Consider the following 18,835-nt stretch of genomic DNA (forward strand, 5'->3'; position numbering starts at 1 on the left):
TTTCAAGAACAAATTTTGGTAGATATCTTTTTTAAAGCTTCAATACTTATAAATACTAAAGATAAACATTTTATATGAAAAGCAAAAATTCAGTTTTATATGAGAAGCAAAAATCTAAATTAGAATCAAACATTTGTAATTTTAAATATTTTATTTTCTTGTTTTGCACAGAACAACACGAAACAGTTTAAAAAGTGTTAATAACGAAAAAATTCTTCACAAATTATTTTTTTAAATCACCAAACTACTTGTACTTATAAGAAAGAGATCATTTTTATACAAAAATAGCTTATGTAATAGCAATGTTACACTTAATATTGACAAAAATACAATAAATTAACTTAAATTTTGAAAATACAATAAATAAATCAATGTTAACTTTTTTTATGAAATATTGGTACAAATCATTTACCAATTTTTAGCAAAAAACATTGCTTAAGTGAATATTCTACAAATATATTAAAATGATTTTATTTTAGGTCATATTAATTAATTAACACAACATTTTTTTAAACAAAACACAATTGAATAGCCTACTTTATTTAGAATTATACAAGGGTACAGTATAATTTATGAATAAAAGTGTATTTAAATAATAATTTCAATAATTAGAACTTTTTAAAAGTTAAAATTTTTGGATATGTGGGATAATAGCAATTATGTTATTGCACATCAAAGTTGTATCCAATATTTATATGTAATAGGTATCTCTGGTATATTAAACCAGCACAATATGTCACTTAATACAATAAAGTGATGCAAAATAAAATCTTAAAAATAATTCCAAATTAAGTCATGTCTAACTCTTCTCCACCAGCAATGCTCTTCTTAATCCGAAGTAAAATAGTTGTAAGCCATTCGTCAATGCGAGTTATTTTGTCGTATTCTGCAATTGCCTCGGCAAAAGCATCAGCTGAATTCTCCTCATATGCTTTTATTAAATTCTTTGTTAATTTGTATTCTCTGGTGTCTTCGAAAGCTGGCATCCATTCTTGATATTTTTCAATGGCTTGACTGTAATAGAAAACATTATTAACAGTGTGTATATCTTAGGGTGTAAGTTGAAAAATTAATTGTTAAAAAGCACCACAACTAACAGCGTGGTGAAGTGGTAAGAACACTTGCTACACCACACATGAGGTCGTAGGTTCAATCCCTACTGATCTCATGCTGTAGCACCCTTGAGTAGGGCGCTATAAACAGTATGAACTCCTGCTGAGCCAGCACTTAATCAGCAGCATAATTACTGGGCAATTATAATCTATAATATCCCAAACTGCCACAGGCACCTCGAGACTGGGTCGGAGTAACTGATGTTACACTAAGTTAAGTCGCGCATTCGACTTTCCCAAATAGAGGATAAAGATATATACAAAAAAAAATATTTACAACTTTATTTGCTCAAACCTGGCATCTACTGCACTACTACCCAAACAAAACTGACACAAAGTAGCTTTAAACATATAATCCTTGGCTGCATATTTTAGTAAAGGACTTTCAATTGAGATCATAGCAACTTTGTTGTAAAGCTGAATGGCTTTCGTGTATTGTTCTAGCTGGGCGGCGTATCCAGCAACCTTAATCCAGCATTTGTTTGCATTCGATTTAGAGTCTTCACCATCATAGTAGTCAGCAGCCTAGAAGACAAATTAATTGTTTTTAGTTAAACCTTTAAGCTAAATGTGATGTGTATAGAATATAAAGTAAACCCTTTTTTTAAATATAAAAAGTATTAAAAAGTTAAATTCTTTTCTTTTTAAATATAAAAAGGGGTTAAAAAGTTAAAACCTTTTCAAAATGTGAGATTGCCTTTTCAATATCCAACACATCAGCTTCATAAAGTTCAGCAATGTTAATATGATGTTTTGCTGCCATTGTAAACCTTCCCATATCAGTAAATATATCAATTGCCTAAAACATAAAAAATTGCATTACATTTAGATACAAAACAAAAACAAAAAGTTTGTTGTAAACATCATATCAGATGCCGAGATTGAAATGGTTTTTAGCTCACTCTGTTATAACACATGATTGCTTCTCGAGGTTCGGATTTTTTGTAGCAACCAGCTGCATCAACAAGGTTGTTAGCTGCTTCGTGCTTGTTTTGAAGTTGTAACTGAATTTCAGCTGATTTACAAAAGGCCCCACCAGCGTTGCTCCATTTTTTGGACATCTGCATTAATAAAAAAAATTGAAAAATTTATATTAAGGGAATAAAGAGTAAGTGTCATGGCAAAAATGTGATGTCCTATAGTATACTTTATATTTTAAGTTACATAGAATATAAAGGTATTGATGAGTAAAAGTTTTTATCTTTATTATGACAGCCTTATGTGAATTGATGTTATGTTTTGTAATACATCATTAATGAAAAGCTAAACATTTGCTTTGTGTAAAGGAAATGATGATTAAAAAGCAATGCTTATAAAAATATTTTTTGATAAACTGAAATGCCATTAACACAAACATATATATATAGCCAAATATATAGAAAATTGGTTAAATTTTAGACTGGTTTACAATCAAAAATAGAATAAATAATATATGAGGTATAATTAAAAAGCATTTGGTAACACAAAACCTAAAAACTAATTGATTTTTTGTTAAACCTTTTATATCATTGGTTTTTTTTCTTTAGAGAGTTATACAGCAAAAAATATTGATTTAAACATTCTAATTTAAAAGCCAAATGGGCCATCATAAAATATGCATGAAAGCCAATCATGATATAGTTCTTTGTTCTTACAGTAATTTTTTAATCGCTTAGTTGTATTTTTAAAAATTATATAGTTACTTATTATTAAAAAAACTAATTACCTAATTTTTAAATAAAATTAACAATAACAAATTACCAAAATTAATGTATATATATATAACCTTTTTTTTATTGTTTTACGTGTATAAAAAAAAAATTATAGCAGATAGCTATTGTACATCACAATATAATTTTAACTCAGTATTAAATAAAACTTGCCTTAAAAAGATTCCCAGCTCTGATATATTTTTCACAAGCTTCTTCCAACTTTGAGGATCCATTAAAAAAGGAACTAAAAAATCCTCGTCCAGATTTTGCAATCTTTTCACCCTCAGCCATAATGGCCATCGCCTCTTTTTCCTTAGAATCCATTTTTACAACCAAAATTGTCCTTTAATGTCTTTTTTATTATTTTAGAGTTCTTTAAAATAAAAATAGTAAATACGTTAACGTTAAATAATCTAAACATACAAACGAATATGTTTAGTTACTCCTGTTTAGTTTATTTTAAGTTTAAATATTGTTAAATAAGTTTTAAACACCAAATATCATACAACAAGCAAATAAAAGTTCAGCTTACTGTATATATGACGTCACTCTCACACCATGAAATATCTGACCACCCTCAAATGTTGATTTTGATGACGTCATGAAACATAGAAAAAAGTTTTCGCTTTTTTTTAAACCGACTACTACAAAATATACTAATTTTGCTTTTAATTTAAATCGTTTTTACTTTGCAAAATGCTTTTTTGTAGTAAAAAATGCAAAAAACTAGTAATAAAGTCAAGTTTTTTTTCTGGTAACTTAAACGAAATCTAAAAACAAACCTAAATGAAAACTAAAAAAGAATATTTAACGCAAAAATTAAAAACTTTGTCCATTTATAAAAAAAAATACAGCATTTTTGTTCAAATTAATAGGGAATTTAGTTAGTTTTCTTAATAAATTCTTATTAAAACAACACAGCCATGTATGATTGCATTTTTCAGGAAAAGCGAACGCCCTTCTCTCAGAAAAAAAATGTTGTGGATACACCCTGTTGATCACGTAGTACATCACATGCCTATTAGTAATTCGTATAGTAAATCTGTAGTGGAATATTTCTGTAAATTTTTCCGTGTGTTTTGCCTTTAAAAAGTCACGTGAAAAAGTACATAATATTAAGAAAGTTTACAGTATTTACATCGGCTGTAAATTTTTTTTCAGTCAAGTCAAAGTCGTCAGATATTTTCTGCTAAAAATGTTTCTGTTAACAGTAAATGCAACTAAAAATATATTCGTTTGTAGGTTTTGTATTTACTGTTTAATTTAAAATAACTTTTTTTTATTTACACAGAATATTTTAAATTTGTGTGTTTACTTTTATTTAGAATTTTAAATTTGGTTTCAAAATTAATAGGGTAATTTTATAAATAAAATGGGAGCCTCTGTGTCAAGATCAGATTTCTACTGGGTTTACAATGACCAACCACATGGAGATCGTCGAAAGGCTATGCTACATCGATATCCCCAAATTAAGAAGCTTTTTACGATTGACAACCATTTTGTATTTGTTGTCACGGCAATGGTTGCAGCACATTTGTTGTCATGCTATCTTATTAAAGATATGAGTTGGCCTTGGATTATATTTTGGGCTTATGTGTTTGGCGGTACAATTAATCATTCTCTCACATTGGCTATTCATGATATTTGTCACAACACCGGGTTTGGTTATCATCGTGCAAAATGGAATCGCTATTTCGGGATGATTGCAAATCTACCACTTGGTGTCCCAATGTCGATAAGTTTTAAAAAATACCATGTTGATCATCATCGCTATTTAGGGGGTGATTACCTTGATGTAGATTTACCTTCTGAATATGAAGGAATTTTCTTCAGAAATAGCTTCTTGAAAGTGGTCTGGCTTTTTCTTAACCCTCTTTTTTATGCATTCCGACCATTAGTGGTTAACCCAAAGCCTTTGACTATTCTTGAAATACACAACGGCATCATCCAGTTCACCTACAACTTTTTGTTGTTCTATTTTTGGGGCTTTAAACCAATTGGGTACATGCTTGCAGGTACTATACTGTCTTTAGGCCTTCATCCCGTGACAGGGCATTTTATCTCAGAGCATTACATGTATACTGAAGGATTTGAAACCTACTCTTACTATGGTATTCTGAATCGAATTACATTCAATGTGGGTTATCATGTTGAGCATCATGATTTTCCAGCTATACCTAGTGCAAAGCTTCCACTATTAAAGAAAATTGCTCCAGATTATTATGATGATTTACCCTTCTACAGTTCATGGTGCAAGGTTTTATGGGATTTTGTGTTTGATCCTTCTATTGGTCCTTACGCTAGAGTAAGAAGAACCTTTGACCTTAAAAAGGGCAACATTACAAACCCATCACTTACTATGAATCATAGCCAAAACCCAACAAAATTGGCTCCAAATGGTTTGTCCAATGGCCACATGTCTAATGGAAAAGATCACTTGTCCAATGGAAAAGCTAATGGCCATGCAACACATGTAAATGGTCTTGTAAATGGGAATGGAAAAATGAATGGCAAAGCTCATTAGGAAAAACCAAGTTTGAAGTGTTGTTTAGTAGAAAAATATATAGTGCTGTGTAATTTGTTGTTGATTTTAATTTGATTGTTCATAGAAAAAATTATGGGTATATAAATAACTTTATTTAATTTTTGTGTGCTAAAAAGAGATTCTTTATTAAAAAAATGTCAACTTCGTATAATTGGTGTGTAACTGCTTATTGTTTAAATAATACAATTAAGACACAAAAGTAATAGTTATATGGATTTGTACAATATTTTATGCAATGTTTCTTCCTCTATTTTGTTTCATTTTTTCACATAGAATTTATTTGCATGATTGAACTAGATTACTTTGTCTGTTTATGTTATTGTTGCATATTATTTTAATACTATTAATGTTGCATGTTGTTAAGTATTAGTTTTACTAAATTTTCACTAACTTTTAATTCATTTTAATTTTTTCTTGTGTCGAAATAATACATTCTAACAGATTTAATATATTGTTATCCATATACTTGTTTAATTATTTTTTTCTTGTTATCAAGCATTTGAATTAAGTTATAGATCAAATTGTATTTCTACTTTTCGATACACATTAAGTTTATATATCCTACTTTTATTTAAATATTCCAGATAATGTTGGTAAAAATTACCAAGTTTGTGTCTTTGTTAAATTGAAGATGTTTTTTATAGGCTTTTATATAATCTCTAGTGTCCAAAAATATTATTGTAGTTGTTTTATTGATGTTTAGAATAGTTAAGTTTAAAAAAAACTTATGATATTAATTTTTAAGATAATTATCTACTTATTTTCGTTTTTTTATTACATGTAAAGATACAAATCCTAAAATGTCTTGCACTAATTATATTATTTATTTAAATTATGACATTCTACAGTACTAGTAGTTATAGATATTTAACTAAATAATTGTTTATTGATACAATCGATTTTGTTTTAATTTCCCTATATTTAATCAAATTTGTTTTTCTAGTTTTTAGAGTATGTAGAAAAACTTGTTAAAAATGTGCTTTGAAACCTGTGGTCCACATGAAGCGATGGTCGTGTCCGGGTACGGATTTTCCCAACCCCGAATGTATCTAAGTGGTCGAATTTGGGTATGGCCCAGGATTCAACAACTTCAAAAGATCTCGCTTAACACCATGACATTATCAATTCACTCAACCAATATTGAAACTAATATGGAAGTTCCTATCTCTTGTATCGGGATCGCCCAAGTTAAGATTCAGGGCCAAAATCGGGAGATGCTGGAAAATGCATGTATGCAGTTTCTTGGCAAGCCTGAATCTTACATTCAAAACATCGCTTTGAAAACAATGGAAGGTTAAGTACAAAATCTAACTTTTAGTAAAATTATTGCTAAACTTCTTTTTTTAATTATTGTCTAAACATTTAAATTTCGACGTTAAAGTGCTGTGGTTTGTTTTTAGAAACCTTCTTTATTTTCTTATTTTACAATTTAGTTTATATTTATTTTCTATGATATTTATTTTTTTATATATATATCAGAACATCAGAAAGCAATCATAGGCACTATGACGCCTGACGAAATCTACTTTGATCGTAGAAAGTTTGCCTTCAAAATGTTCGAGGTTTCGTCCTTGGATCTTAATCAAATAGGGATTTCAGTTGTTTCTTATTCCCTAAAAGATGTCTGGGATGATGTCGAGTAAGAATATGATAGTTGTTTTAATAAGAAGGAATTCTTATCTTATCAAAAATAACTTTTTTAGGTTTTGCGGGTATTTATTTTATTGGTCATTTTTACATCTATGTTTACATTTATGTGTAAAACTCTATATTATATTATCTAGATAATATCAATATTAATTTTTACACTAAAACAGAATTTAGTGTTAAATAATACAAATTAACCTTATTTTAACTTAGATATTTTGCTGGTCTTTCAAGACAACGAATGGCACAAGCACAGAAAGATACTAAAAGCATGGAAAAGAAATAAGAAAAGAAATTTGTGGTGGTTAAATCAAGAAATCATCTGCAAACCAAAAACATTGAAAATAAAGTTTAATAACAAACTTGAATATAAGAAAGAAAAGAGGATGATGATCTAAAAAAAGGTGGTTTTAGATAGTTTAAGATAATATACATCTAATGCTCATGGTACGCAATTGTAAATAGCTGATAGAAAAAAAATAAATCAAATCTTAAGTGTTACTTAGTAAAATGATAACAATATATATTACAGTGTTTTTTGTTTATTTATTTTTATCGTTCATATAGAAAATAATGATGCAATTTATATTAATTTTTGTGCTTGTTAAACATTTCTTGTATAAACCTAACTTCAACAAAATGCTGTGTAGTGTTAACTTATATAATTTAATAATACAAATATGACATTTAAGTAGCTGTAATTCGAATTTATGCAATTTTAAGGCAATGTTTTTTTATATATTGTTCCATTTTATTTTTAATAATATTTATTGTATTGCAGTGACTTAAGAGTACTTTTTAATTTTCTTTACAATTAATTAAATCCATTTTACAGTTTGCAGATCTTTTTTTAAAAACTTGTTAAAAATGGGGTTTAAACGTTGTGGTCCACATGAGGCGATGGTGCTGTCCGGGTGCTTTCGTTCTCGTCCACGAATTGTATCAGGTCGTCGAATTTGGGTTTGGTCGAGGTTTCAACAGGTTCAAAGGATCTCGCTTAGCCCCATCATGCTATTGATTAGTTCAACTGATATAAACACCAGTAACGGTGTTCCTGTTAATTGTATTGGGACCGCCCAAGTTAAGATCCAAGGCCATAACCAAGAAATGCTGGAAACTGCTTGTAAGAATTTTCTTGGCAAGCCTCAATCTTACATTCGAAACATCGTTTTGGAAATAATAGAAGGTTATTTACAAAATGTTATCTTAAGTTAAAAAAGATTATAGCTAACCTCTTTTTTTAATTATTGTCCAAAAATGTGAATTTTAACCTTAAATTGTTGTGATATGTAATTAAAAACTTTCTTTATTTTCCTATTTTACAATTTGATCTTTATTTATTCTTCATGATAATTATTTAATATATATATTAGGTCATCAGCATGCAATCATAGGAACTATGACAGCACAAGAAATTGCATGTGGTCATAAAAAGTTTTCCACCAAAATGATTGAGGCTTCATCCTTGGATCTTAATCAAATGGGAATTACAGTTAATTCGTATTTTCTTAAAAGCGTACATGATAATGTGGGGTAAGAATAAGATAGTTGTTATAAAAAAAACCAACCCTTTCTAAAATAATTTTTTATTAGTTTTGTGATTATTTATTTTATTAGTCATTTTTATGCCTATGTTTACTTTACTAACTTAACTTTATATACTATATGGATAATATAAATATTAATTTTATTCAATATAACAGAATTAATTGTTTAATAATTTAACCTTATTCTAATTTAGACATCTTCGTGGACTTCAATTACAGCAAAGAAAAAAGAATGAGGAAAAAAAATGACTTGGTGATGCTTTAAAAAATTAAAAAAGCATTTTCCAACCAGAAAAGATTAAAAGTAAAGTTAAAAAAACAATATTTATTTACCCTTGAAAAAAAAAGAAATTGCAAATATAAAGTACATCTAATGCTACTCAATGAAAAAAGCAGATTAAAAAAAAAATTCAAATGTTATTTAGTAAAATGTTAATCATATATAATGCAAGTTTTTTTTTGTATTTTTATTGTTTTTAAGAAAATTATGATGCAAATATATTAATTTTTGTTTCTAGTTAAACTTTTCTTGTAAAAACCTTAACTTTGTAGAATTATTGTATGTGTAATGTAGCCTTATTTATTTTTACGTTAGCAACTGTAGTTTAAATTTGTGCAATTTTATACAATGTTTTTTTTATTATATTGTTCCATTTTATTTTGTTTTACTTATTATATATTTTTATGCAGGTTACTTTTATATATTTTTCTATAACTATTTAAATTCATTTTACAGTTTTTAGATAATTTTTATAAAAAAACTTGTTAAAAATGGGGTTTGAAACTTGTGGTCCAAATGAAGCGATGGTCGTGTCCGGGTGCCTTTATTCTCGCCCCCTTATGGTTCCGGGTGGACGAGTTTGGGTATGGCCAGTGTTCCAACAACTTCAGCGGATCTCGCTGAACACGATGACACTCCAAATTCACTCAACGGATGTTAATACTACTATGGGAGTTCCTATTTCTTGTATTGGGATTGCCCAAGTTAAGATCCAGGGCCAAAATCAAGATATGCTGGCAAGTGCATGCATGCAGTTTTTAGGCAAATCTGAATCTTCTATCAGAAACATTGCTTTGGAAACTTTGGAAGGTAAATAAAATCATATTTTAGTTGCATACATTTAACGTCTAAAAATGATATGCTGTCTAAAAAATGTTGTGACTTGTTTTAAGAGCCCTTTTAGCATTATCTTGTTTTATGTAAATTATTGTATTGTTTTTCCAATTAGGACATCAGAGAGCTATTATGGGCAATATGACAGTGGAGGAAATTTACAGAGATCGAAAGAAGTTTGCAAAAGAAGTATTCGAGGTTGCTTCTTCCGATCTTATTCAGATGGGAATTACGGTCGTTTCTTATACTCTCAAAGACATTAGAGATAATGAAGGGTAAGACTAAGTGTCAATAACTACAATAAAAAACTCAGGCCTTTCTAAAATAACCTTTATTGATTTTGATGTAAAACCTGTTTCATTTTTTTAGGCATTGTTGGGCTATATTTGCTGTTCTGTATAAACTCTATATACATTAAAGTTAATGTATGAGTGTTAATTTTAAACACTTGGAAATAAGTTTGTAAAATTTCAGTTTAAACGTAGTTTAAATTTAGGTATCTAGCTGCTCTGGGTAAAACACAAACGGCACGGATTCATCGAGATGCTAAGATTGGTGAGGCCGAATCTCGCAGAGATGCTGGGATCAAGGAAGCAATTGCTAACCAGGAGAGATTAAAAGTGAAGTTTGAGAATGACATTGAAATTGAAAAGGCAAAGAGAGATTATGAGCTAAAGAAGGCATCTTATGATATTGAGGTAACTGTGGTTGTTTACATATAAATATTTTGCAAAAAAATTAAACTTTAGGTTTGTTTTTCATAGGAATTACTAATTAAGCTTGATTTTCTGGTTAAATTTAATTCTTATGTACCTAATGCTTGTTTGTATTTGCATACCTATGTTCATTAAATATTAAAAGCCTCTAATACAGCGTTACATTCAACCAAACGATTTTTTTAAACTTTTAAAAATAGTTCAACCAATATAAGTTCAAATTCAGTTTTCTTTCTTATAGAACTCCTTTTGTTAATATATTTAAAAGTGTGTAGGTGTATTATATTACACAGGAAATGCAGGATTTCCTTAGTATTGCCTACTTAAATTGAAATTATTTTAACAAAACTTAAGTTTCCTGATGTTTTTATAGTAACATCAACTACTTGCATGTAAATTGTTTATTACCACTAAAGACCCACCAACTAAAATAATAATAAAAAAGATCCCTAAATCACAAAGTTTGTTTCCATTCTCTTAAATTTTTATAACATTTTTATTTTTTTTATTCTTTAGGTTGAGACAAAGAGAGCAGAATCAGAGTTGGCCTACCAACTCCAAGCTGCAATCTCTAAGCAGTCGATCAAGGAGGCAGAGATGCAGATCAAAGTGGAGGAAAGAAGCAAACAGATTCAAGTCCAGGAGCAGGAGATCTTGAGAAGAGAAAAGGAATTGGAGGCACAGGTAAAGAAGCCAGCAGAGGCAGAAAAATACAGGTAGGAAGATGTTTATTATTAGTGTTTAGCCTATTTGTTAAAGTGTTTGTTATTCTTGGATTTTTTACTGTTACAAACTGTAACATATTTGATTTCTTTAACATTAAATAATAATTTTAATAAAACCCATGCAAACTATAGCTAACTGAGCTTTAATTTGACCAGTTTCTAACATTATGCTATTGTGTTTACTCTTTTGATAAAACCTTTTTTTCCAACCCGAAGGCTTGAAACAATTGCAAGTGCTGAACGTAACAAGGTCACCTTAGAAGCTGAGGCAGAAGCAGAAGCCATCAAGGTCAAAGGTGAAGCTCGTGCATTCGCAATTGAGGCCAAGGCAGCCGCTGAAGCAGAACAGATGGTAAAGAAGGCCGATGCCTGGAAAGAGTACCAGGAAGCTGCTATGGTCGACATGGTCCTGTCAACGCTCCCCAAGGTGGCAGCAGAGATTGCAGCACCTTTGGCTTCTACGAAAAAGATCACGATGGTGTCGAGTGGTAAGGGTGATGTGGGCGCCTCTAAGTTAACAGGGGAAGTGCTCGATGTGGTGGCAAAACTGCCAGAAGTTGTAGAACGTCTTACTGGAGTAAATATGAGCAAGGCTTTGAATGTGAAATCCCGTTAAGGTATACAATCTTGAGTTGAAGACTTTTTTGAGCGAAGTTACTAACATGTAAATAAGTGTAAAGTGTTAAAATGTGTTGGAAGTTAAAGGATAACACAACACCAATTAACAATTGTATGTTTATCTCTATTTATCCAAGAAGTTAACATTTTAATCCATCTATTACACCGGTACTACTATACCTGCTTCATATTTTTATAAGATGAGTTCCGATGCTTTTAGGATGAGTGAAATCTTAAATTAAGTTAGTTTTTAAAGAAAAATTGTAAGTTTTTAGTTGTTGTTTTGTTTTAATTGGCAGTACTTGTTTAAACCCAGAATTCTGGTAAAAGTGAAATATTGCATGTGTTGTAATCCTTATTACCTCTATATATGTTACAAGGGGTATTTTAAATTCATTTTAATTCAACATTTTTTGTGTGGTATGATTTCATATTTGCCTTGGTTAAGATACCAACTTAAAAGTTTACTTGTCATAAAACCCGTAATATATAAATAGCAAAGTTGTGCTATGCACCATCTCTTAACTAATGTTTTTATTGTTATAACCAAGAGCTTTTTAACCGTCCTAGTTTACTGAAAACGCGTGGTGACCCCTACGTTTGTAATAAATGTTGTTTTGAATTGAATTATTAAAATGGTTAGTACCAAGAAATGTTATTGCTATATGTTTACACTATTTGATCGCACGTTTTTGTCAACTTATAATGTAACATAGAACTTTGTTGAATAATTAAATTTTGATTGTCAGCCAATGGTGCTTGCTGAACATAACCCATTAATATTATTTTAGTAATTAACTGTACTGAAAATGTAAATAAACACTCATTTATCACATAGGGGGTCGGTGTTTTTTTAAACGTTAAAAACAAAATTTAGAGCATTAGTTACTGACATAGTCTTTAGTTTAAACTACGTACGGAAGAATGTCTGCTTTATTATTTAAGTTAACATTGGTTCCATATGTTACTAAGGTTTTAAATTGAATGTAATAAGTGGATGATATAATATGAATAGAATAATAACACTATTTTATTATGCCGCTTTACGACAGAACAGTTCTACACATAAAAACAAATAAATAATTTCAATAAAACGTTATCATCCCTAAGTTCGTATAACTATCAATATCAACGAGCACTTGCATGTAAATAAATAAACGACGAACATAATATGATATTTATATACACTGACAATAGATATAATCACTTGATAGAGTATGGCAATCTTTTATATTAATCCATTTTAAAAACGGAAATCAATGCGAAGTTTCTTGTTCATATTGAATAGGATTTTCGAAATTGTTTTCGTAATTGCCTTCGTTGGAACTGGAAGTACTTGGACCAGGCCTGCTCGGTAGTAATGATCGAAAAGATATATTTTGTTTACGGATATATACAATTGCAAGTGGTAGAAGTGTGAAAAATATTACGCCGGAGAAAAATATAATAATAACAGGAGCCCCATCTGAAAATTAAAACAATGTTATTCAAGTTATTACGCGTTAAATATAGAAGTAAACAAGGTAGGTATGTGTAGGCCTAAAACTTCGGCCGTGAATTTAATATCAATATAAAAAGTGCGGTTTACTTACTTGGTGGAGGTTTAACTGTTGTTCCGTTACCTTCAGTTTGGCATTGGCCTAAAATTAGAAAGTAAATAATTATAAAAATAATGTCATAAAGTCAGGTAGTACGATAAGTCACTGTCACTAATTTATCGTATTTAGGTATTAAGTAACCCGTTCCTTAGTAACGTTATTGGTAATAACTAGCCACAAAACTTTACCAAGAAATTACTTTAACGATCAGCAAATACATTATTTGTCATTTAAAAAGCGAAATCAAATTATGACGCAACGGAAGTCGATTTTCAATTTAGTTGTTATGCTACAATATCGTTTTGTCCTGCATATGGATTCTTGTAACTTTTAATCTAAAATACTTATTTACTTTCTTACCTTCTCTAATTAGATGTAGAAGTATGCCCGTTATGTACAGTAACATTTCTTTAGTTTTCATTTTTCCAGTTATTTTAAAGCTACAAAAAATCAGTAACCTAACACCAGAACAAACAACGTTATAGAATGTTAAAAATGTATTGATGTTCTATAATCAATACGCTAGTTGACTGGCACAGTAAAAAGTAAGCCTTTCTTCGAATTTTCTAATCAATAATTCAATAGCTTTCTGAAACGCCTCTTTCATTAGTCAGTTTTTGTTATGTATAACTATTAAACCCACGTAATAACAGGCACAGCTTTAGTAATTATTAATTATTCTACAACCACAATCAGCAGACTAAAAACAGTAAACAAACACTATAAAATACATAATTTCGCACCATTAAAACTACTTATACGCTTTACTAATATTTGTACTAGGTTATAATGGCGTATTATCAAGCTAGTTCAATCAAAACAGGGCTACAACATAACTATTTTTAAATAATATTTAAGTTTCATACATTTTTTACAAGCCTCCCCTTAACCTAACAAAAACAATACGTGACATTTTTATGACGTCTTGATTTGACCTTTTTTCTATTTGTCATGCTTGAAAAAAAGAGAGAGAATATGAAAAAGGGAGCCTAAATCAACATCGTGTACGCTCATTGGCCAGTTTTTAGCTGTATATGATGACAAAAATTTTTAAATTTTATTGCTTCAGTTTTACTAACGTTTAAAATAAAAACTAAAATGGAAAAGCTAGAAAGAATTCACATTTTTTGGGAAACAACATATTCTAACAAACATGAAGGTTAGCTAAATAACAGAATAAATACAAAGCAAATACATTTTAGTGCTTTTTATAACTTCAGAACGCAAATATTTAAATAATAACTACAAGCTCTAGCAACCTACACTTCTATTTTAACTCGTTTACAAGCTTGTTATTAGGATATTATGGACATCGTTGTTGTCTTTTCCCAACGTAGATATCGAATTCGTTTTCCCATTTCTCCATCTTAACTTGCCAATTTCTAAACAAACATTTAGCTTAAATGCCATATAATATTTTAAAAAACCTACGTGTAATGTTATTTTTTACACAGTAAATCTGCCCTTGACTTATAAAGCTTAGCGTATTTAAAACCGAACTATACACTTACATATAATCTCTAATCCAATTTTGTTCCAAATCTTGTTTATTTAGCTCAATTTTCACATCCTTATTGATATCAACATCCTTAACCACATTCTTGACAATGTCGTCTGGATTGCTACTCGCAACACTTCGTGTATTTTCGTACTGAACCGCACCTTAAAGCACAAAGTGTCAGGTTTTAAGGTATATATTTCTTATGCTAACATATTGTAAGTGTTGTTACAAACACAAAGAATAATTTGATGAAGTAACGTCAAGCTTCAAGTGCAAACTAAACTTATATCCGGGAGATTAAAGGTAAGAAAATATCATTAATCATAAAAATTACAAGAGAGGAATAGTTCAAAAATCGGCAATTATTGATCATAAAATAAACGTTTTACCTTTGATATTTTTGTCTTCTGTTATATTTTGAGTTTCTTCCAAAACAAAGTCTTGTGCAATTGGCCAGATGATTTCCGATACTGTTGTAGCATTTTGTCCTCCTGACATATGTGATGTTAATAGCTCAGTCGTCACCATTTCTTTCACTGTCATAGTTGTTGGTAGCAATGTCGTTGGCCTTGTGGTTTTCGCGGGAGTTGCTTCAAGATTTGCAGTTGACTTTTCTGTTGGTTGTGTAGCTGTCGTTACATTTTCAACCGCCACAGGTTTTTCTGTATTAGTTGTTGTCTCAGCCTTTGATTTCGTGGTTGTTTGCTCCGTTCCTGTGATAATCGCAGGTGTTGTTGTTGCCTGTGTAGATGTTCTCATTAATTTTGCAGCTGTTGATGCCTTTGTTGTTGTTGGGTTTGCTACAGGCATTAGTTCTGTAATTGTTGGTACCTCAACGAGTTCTGTAGTTGTTACCGATTCTATTGGCGTTGTTTTCGGTAGTATAATTGTCGCCGGTTTCGTAGGTGTTAATTCTGTTGAAGTAGTTGTCAGTTTAGAAGATATTGGAGCTGCTGTTGTTGGTTTCGTTTTAACAGTGGTTGTTGAAGTTGTAGTCGCTTTTGTTGTGGTTGTTGACGTCGTGGTCTCTGGTGAGGTTGTTGTAGTTGTGGTTGTTGGTGTTGTGGTTGTTGGTGTCCTGGTTGTTGGTGTCGTGGTTGATGGCGTTGTGGTTATTGGTGTTGTGGTTCTTGGCGTAGTGGTTGTTGGTGTTTTTGTTGTAGTGGTTGTTGGCGTGGTCGTCGGTGTTGTGGTTATTGTTGTCGTGGTTGTTGGCTTTGTAGTTGTTGGTGTTGTTGTTGTTGGCGTAGCGGTTGTTGGTGTTTTTGTAGTTGTGGTTGTTGGCGTTGTGTTCTTTGGTGAGGTTGTTGTAGTTGTTGGCCTTGTGGTTGTTGGTGTCGTGGTTGTTGGCTTCGTAGTTGTTGGTGTTGTTGTTGTTGGCGTAGCGGTTGTTGGTGTTTTTGTAGTTGTGGTTGTTGGCGTTGTGTTCTTTGGTGAGGTTGTTGTAGTTGTTGGCCTTGTGGTTGTTGGTGTCGTGGTTGTTGGCTTCGTAGTTGTTGGTGTTGTTGTTGTTGGCGTAGCGGTTGTTGGTGTTTTTGTTGTAGTGGTTGTTGGTTTTGTGGTTGTTGGTGTTGTTGTGGTTGTTGGTTTTGTGGTTGTTGGCGTTGTGGTTGTTGGCGTTGTGGTTGTTGGCGTTGTGGTTGTTGGTGTTGTGGTTGTTGACGTTGTGGTTGTTGGCGTTGTGGTTGTTGGCGTTGTGGTTGTTGGCGTTGTGGTTGTTGGCGTTGTGGTTGTTGGCGTTGTGGTTGTTGGCGTTAGGGTTGTTGGCGTTGTGGCTGTTGGCGTTGTGGTTGGTGTTGTTGTAGTTGTTGGCTTTGTAGTTGTTGATGTTGTAGTTTTTGGTGTTGTGGTTGTTGGCGTTGTGGTTGTTGGCGTTGTGGTTGTTGGCGTTGTGGTTGTTGGCGTTGTTGGCGTTGTGGTTGTTGGCGTTGTGGTTGTTGGCGTTGTGGTTGTTGGCGTTGTGGTTGTTGGCGTTGTGGTTGTTGGCGTTGTGGTTGTTGGCATTGTGGTTGTTGGCGTTGTTGTTGTTAATGTTGTGGTTGTTGGCGTTGTGGTTGTTGGCTTTGTGGTTGTTGGTGTTGTAGTTGTTGGCTTCGTGGTTGTTGGCTTCGTAGTTATTGGCTTCGTGGTTGTTGGTGTCTTCTCCGTTGTTAGTTTTGTAGTAGAAGGTGCTCTTTCTACAACAGTGGTTGTTGTAGTTGACGTTGTTGGTGTTGTGGTTGATGATTTTGTTGTCGGGTCTGTTGGTGTTGGTTCTTTTTCTGTTGTTAGTTTTGTAGTAGAAAGTGTTTTTTCCACAAAGATAGTTGTTGTTGTTGTCATTTTTTTAGTTTCTGACGTGGTTGTTGCTGGCTTTGCATTAACTTGTAATGGTTGTTTGCACAAACCATTGTCACATTCAAATTGTTCAGGGCAATTTGAACAAGCAGGACCGACTATGAACGGCTGTTTCGCCACAACGTCGCCATTTTCTAGTTTTTCACTAAAACACGACAATCATTTAAGCAGTGAAATATTGTAAAAAAAAATTTGGGGGGATTTTTTTTATGTAAACTACTCTTTGTCTATTCATTTAATCTATGTAACTTACTATGCGTTGCCCGCTACCCCATAGTTACAAACCAATATAGTCCCCCTCGTTCCTACTGCAGCAACTTTGCTAAAATTAGGAATAATTTTACATGTACAAAGTTTTTAAAAGAACGTTTATTAAGTACACAGAGTGAGAACGTTCATTCTGGTATTTAATTGTAATAACTTACTTGCATAATGCCAAAGCACATCCAAAAGAGTCGGTTTCGGCCCAAACTACTTGTAAATAATGTCCACAAACTTTTCCTGGCTCGCACGAGTTGCTTTCATGTGTGTAATATTGTACCTAAATATATTAGGATTGTAATAGTATAGTTTGATAAAATTTTAATTTTAATCCAATTATATAGTTTGATTTGTTGGGTTTAATCAATTGATTTTTTTAAAGAGTGTTTGGTAAGATTCCTTAATTTAAAATTTAAAGTGGTTTGTGCAATTTTTACTGTGTTCTACCTCTGAATTCCAGTCTTCTACAGCCCTGTCTATAGATTTCGATGGGGGTTGCCTGGCTGCAAAGAAAATATTTTCTCCGACTCTTGGAAACTTGGAAGTAGTTTGATTAGCAGAATGCGAAAACGAACACTTCCTAAAAAAATCATGTTTTGTCTTAAAATTGTTTTGTGTTATGTTTTTTGTACGAGCAACTTACTTATTTACTTGTAAAGGTCTGGTTTGTGTATCGTATATATAAGTGGGAATTATCGTTATCTTACAGCGTCTCGCCTACTTATTAGCATGACAGTTGAATGTCAAAAAAACCTTAGCTTAAAAAAACCTTAAAAATAATTTCATTCAATTCGCTCTTTTTTGTCCCATTTTAAGGTTGCTGTTTTTTTAGTAGAAAATATTTTTTGGTACGTATAAAGTATCCGTAAACGCCGGGTTTGAAAGCAAATATTATAGTTTGCCCGTTATCTGATTCCATAAGCAGTATGCCTACGTTTTTTAATTAAAAATTTCACAATTTAGATACATACTTTGCGTTTTCTTTAGCAACATTTTCTAGTTCCTTATCCCAAGATATAAATCTCATGTTAGAAGATTGAGGTTGAGCGATTCTTCGATAGTGGTTGTGCTCGTTAAGAAGTTTTTCTATATCTTGATTTGTTAAGGTATAAAACGTCTGGAATTGTCCGACAAAGGGATCTGTTAAAACAATAATAAAAAATATTTGAATTTATTAAAAAAAAAGTTTTAATAGCTTATACGTTATATTTTAAATCAAATTAAAATACACTAAAATATAGGCTATAAATGTTTCTTACCGTCATGTTGTGAATAACATAAGCAACAAAAGCTTATTAAAAATACGAATAAAACTTTAAAAATATTAAACATTGTAAAGTTTGCAAAGTTCTGCAAAATAATTATTACTTTTTTTATAAAGTTTACTCGTATTAAAATTTGGTTCACACTATCTACATAAACC

At 31.2% G+C, this 18,835-nt stretch overlaps 6 protein-coding genes across 6 annotated transcripts; 4 read left to right on the forward strand and 2 right to left on the reverse strand.

The window, feature by feature from the left end:
- Window positions 1–171: 171 nt before the first annotated feature.
- On the reverse strand, window positions 172–3,493 carry LOC145756060 (alpha-soluble NSF attachment protein-like). Its single transcript, XM_082572296.1, has 6 exons — window positions 3,336–3,493; window positions 2,975–3,176; window positions 2,015–2,173; window positions 1,789–1,911; window positions 1,408–1,637; window positions 172–1,014 (listed from the first exon to the last, which is right to left on the reverse strand). The coding sequence occupies exons 2-6, from the start codon at window positions 3,125–3,127 to the stop codon at window positions 789–791; spliced, it is 891 nt and encodes a 296-aa protein (XP_082428422.1). The 5' UTR covers window positions 3,128–3,176; window positions 3,336–3,493; the 3' UTR covers window positions 172–788.
- Window positions 3,494–4,079: 586 nt separating this feature from the next.
- Window positions 4,080–5,723, forward strand: LOC145756057 (sphingolipid delta(4)-desaturase DES1-like). Its single transcript, XM_082572291.1, has one exon. It carries the CDS (start codon window positions 4,176–4,178, stop codon window positions 5,325–5,327), a length of 1,152 nt encoding a protein of 383 aa, XP_082428417.1. The 5' UTR covers window positions 4,080–4,175; the 3' UTR covers window positions 5,328–5,723.
- A 482-nt stretch (window positions 5,724–6,205) lies between these two features.
- On the forward strand, window positions 6,206–7,349 carry LOC145756062 (flotillin-1-like). Its single transcript, XM_082572298.1, has 3 exons — window positions 6,206–6,641; window positions 6,828–6,987; window positions 7,209–7,349. The coding sequence occupies exons 1-3, from the start codon at window positions 6,323–6,325 to the stop codon at window positions 7,279–7,281; spliced, it is 552 nt and encodes a 183-aa protein (XP_082428424.1). The 5' UTR covers window positions 6,206–6,322; the 3' UTR covers window positions 7,282–7,349.
- On the forward strand, window positions 7,257–8,878 carry LOC145756063 (flotillin-1-like). The gene is made up of 4 exons (XM_082572299.1): window positions 7,257–7,399; window positions 7,831–8,181; window positions 8,369–8,528; window positions 8,737–8,878. The coding sequence occupies exons 2-4, from the start codon at window positions 7,863–7,865 to the stop codon at window positions 8,789–8,791; spliced, it is 534 nt and encodes a 177-aa protein (XP_082428425.1). The 5' UTR covers window positions 7,257–7,399; window positions 7,831–7,862; the 3' UTR covers window positions 8,792–8,878.
- Window positions 8,879–9,295: 417 nt separating this feature from the next.
- On the forward strand, window positions 9,296–12,550 carry LOC145756053 (flotillin-1-like). The gene is made up of 5 exons (XM_082572288.1): window positions 9,296–9,632; window positions 9,772–9,931; window positions 10,153–10,354; window positions 10,889–11,088; window positions 11,314–12,550. The coding sequence occupies exons 1-5, from the start codon at window positions 9,314–9,316 to the stop codon at window positions 11,711–11,713; spliced, it is 1,281 nt and encodes a 426-aa protein (XP_082428414.1). The 5' UTR covers window positions 9,296–9,313; the 3' UTR covers window positions 11,714–12,550.
- On the reverse strand, window positions 12,551–18,677 carry LOC145755372 (uncharacterized). The gene is made up of 10 exons (XM_082571598.1): window positions 18,672–18,677; window positions 18,384–18,529; window positions 17,860–17,992; window positions 17,577–17,692; window positions 17,405–17,473; window positions 15,204–17,296; window positions 14,825–14,975; window positions 13,674–14,695; window positions 13,308–13,355; window positions 12,551–13,180 (listed from the first exon to the last, which is right to left on the reverse strand). The coding sequence occupies exons 1-8, from the start codon at window positions 18,675–18,677 to the stop codon at window positions 14,617–14,619; spliced, it is 2,793 nt and encodes a 930-aa protein (XP_082427724.1). The 3' UTR covers window positions 12,551–13,180; window positions 13,308–13,355; window positions 13,674–14,616.
- Window positions 18,678–18,835: the final 158 nt, after the last annotated feature.

Source organism: Corella eumyota, chromosome 6 (assembly GCF_963082875.1).
Source record: "Corella eumyota chromosome 6, kaCorEumy4.1, whole genome shotgun sequence".
Classification (NCBI taxonomy): Eukaryota; Metazoa; Chordata; class Ascidiacea; order Phlebobranchia; family Corellidae; genus Corella; species Corella eumyota.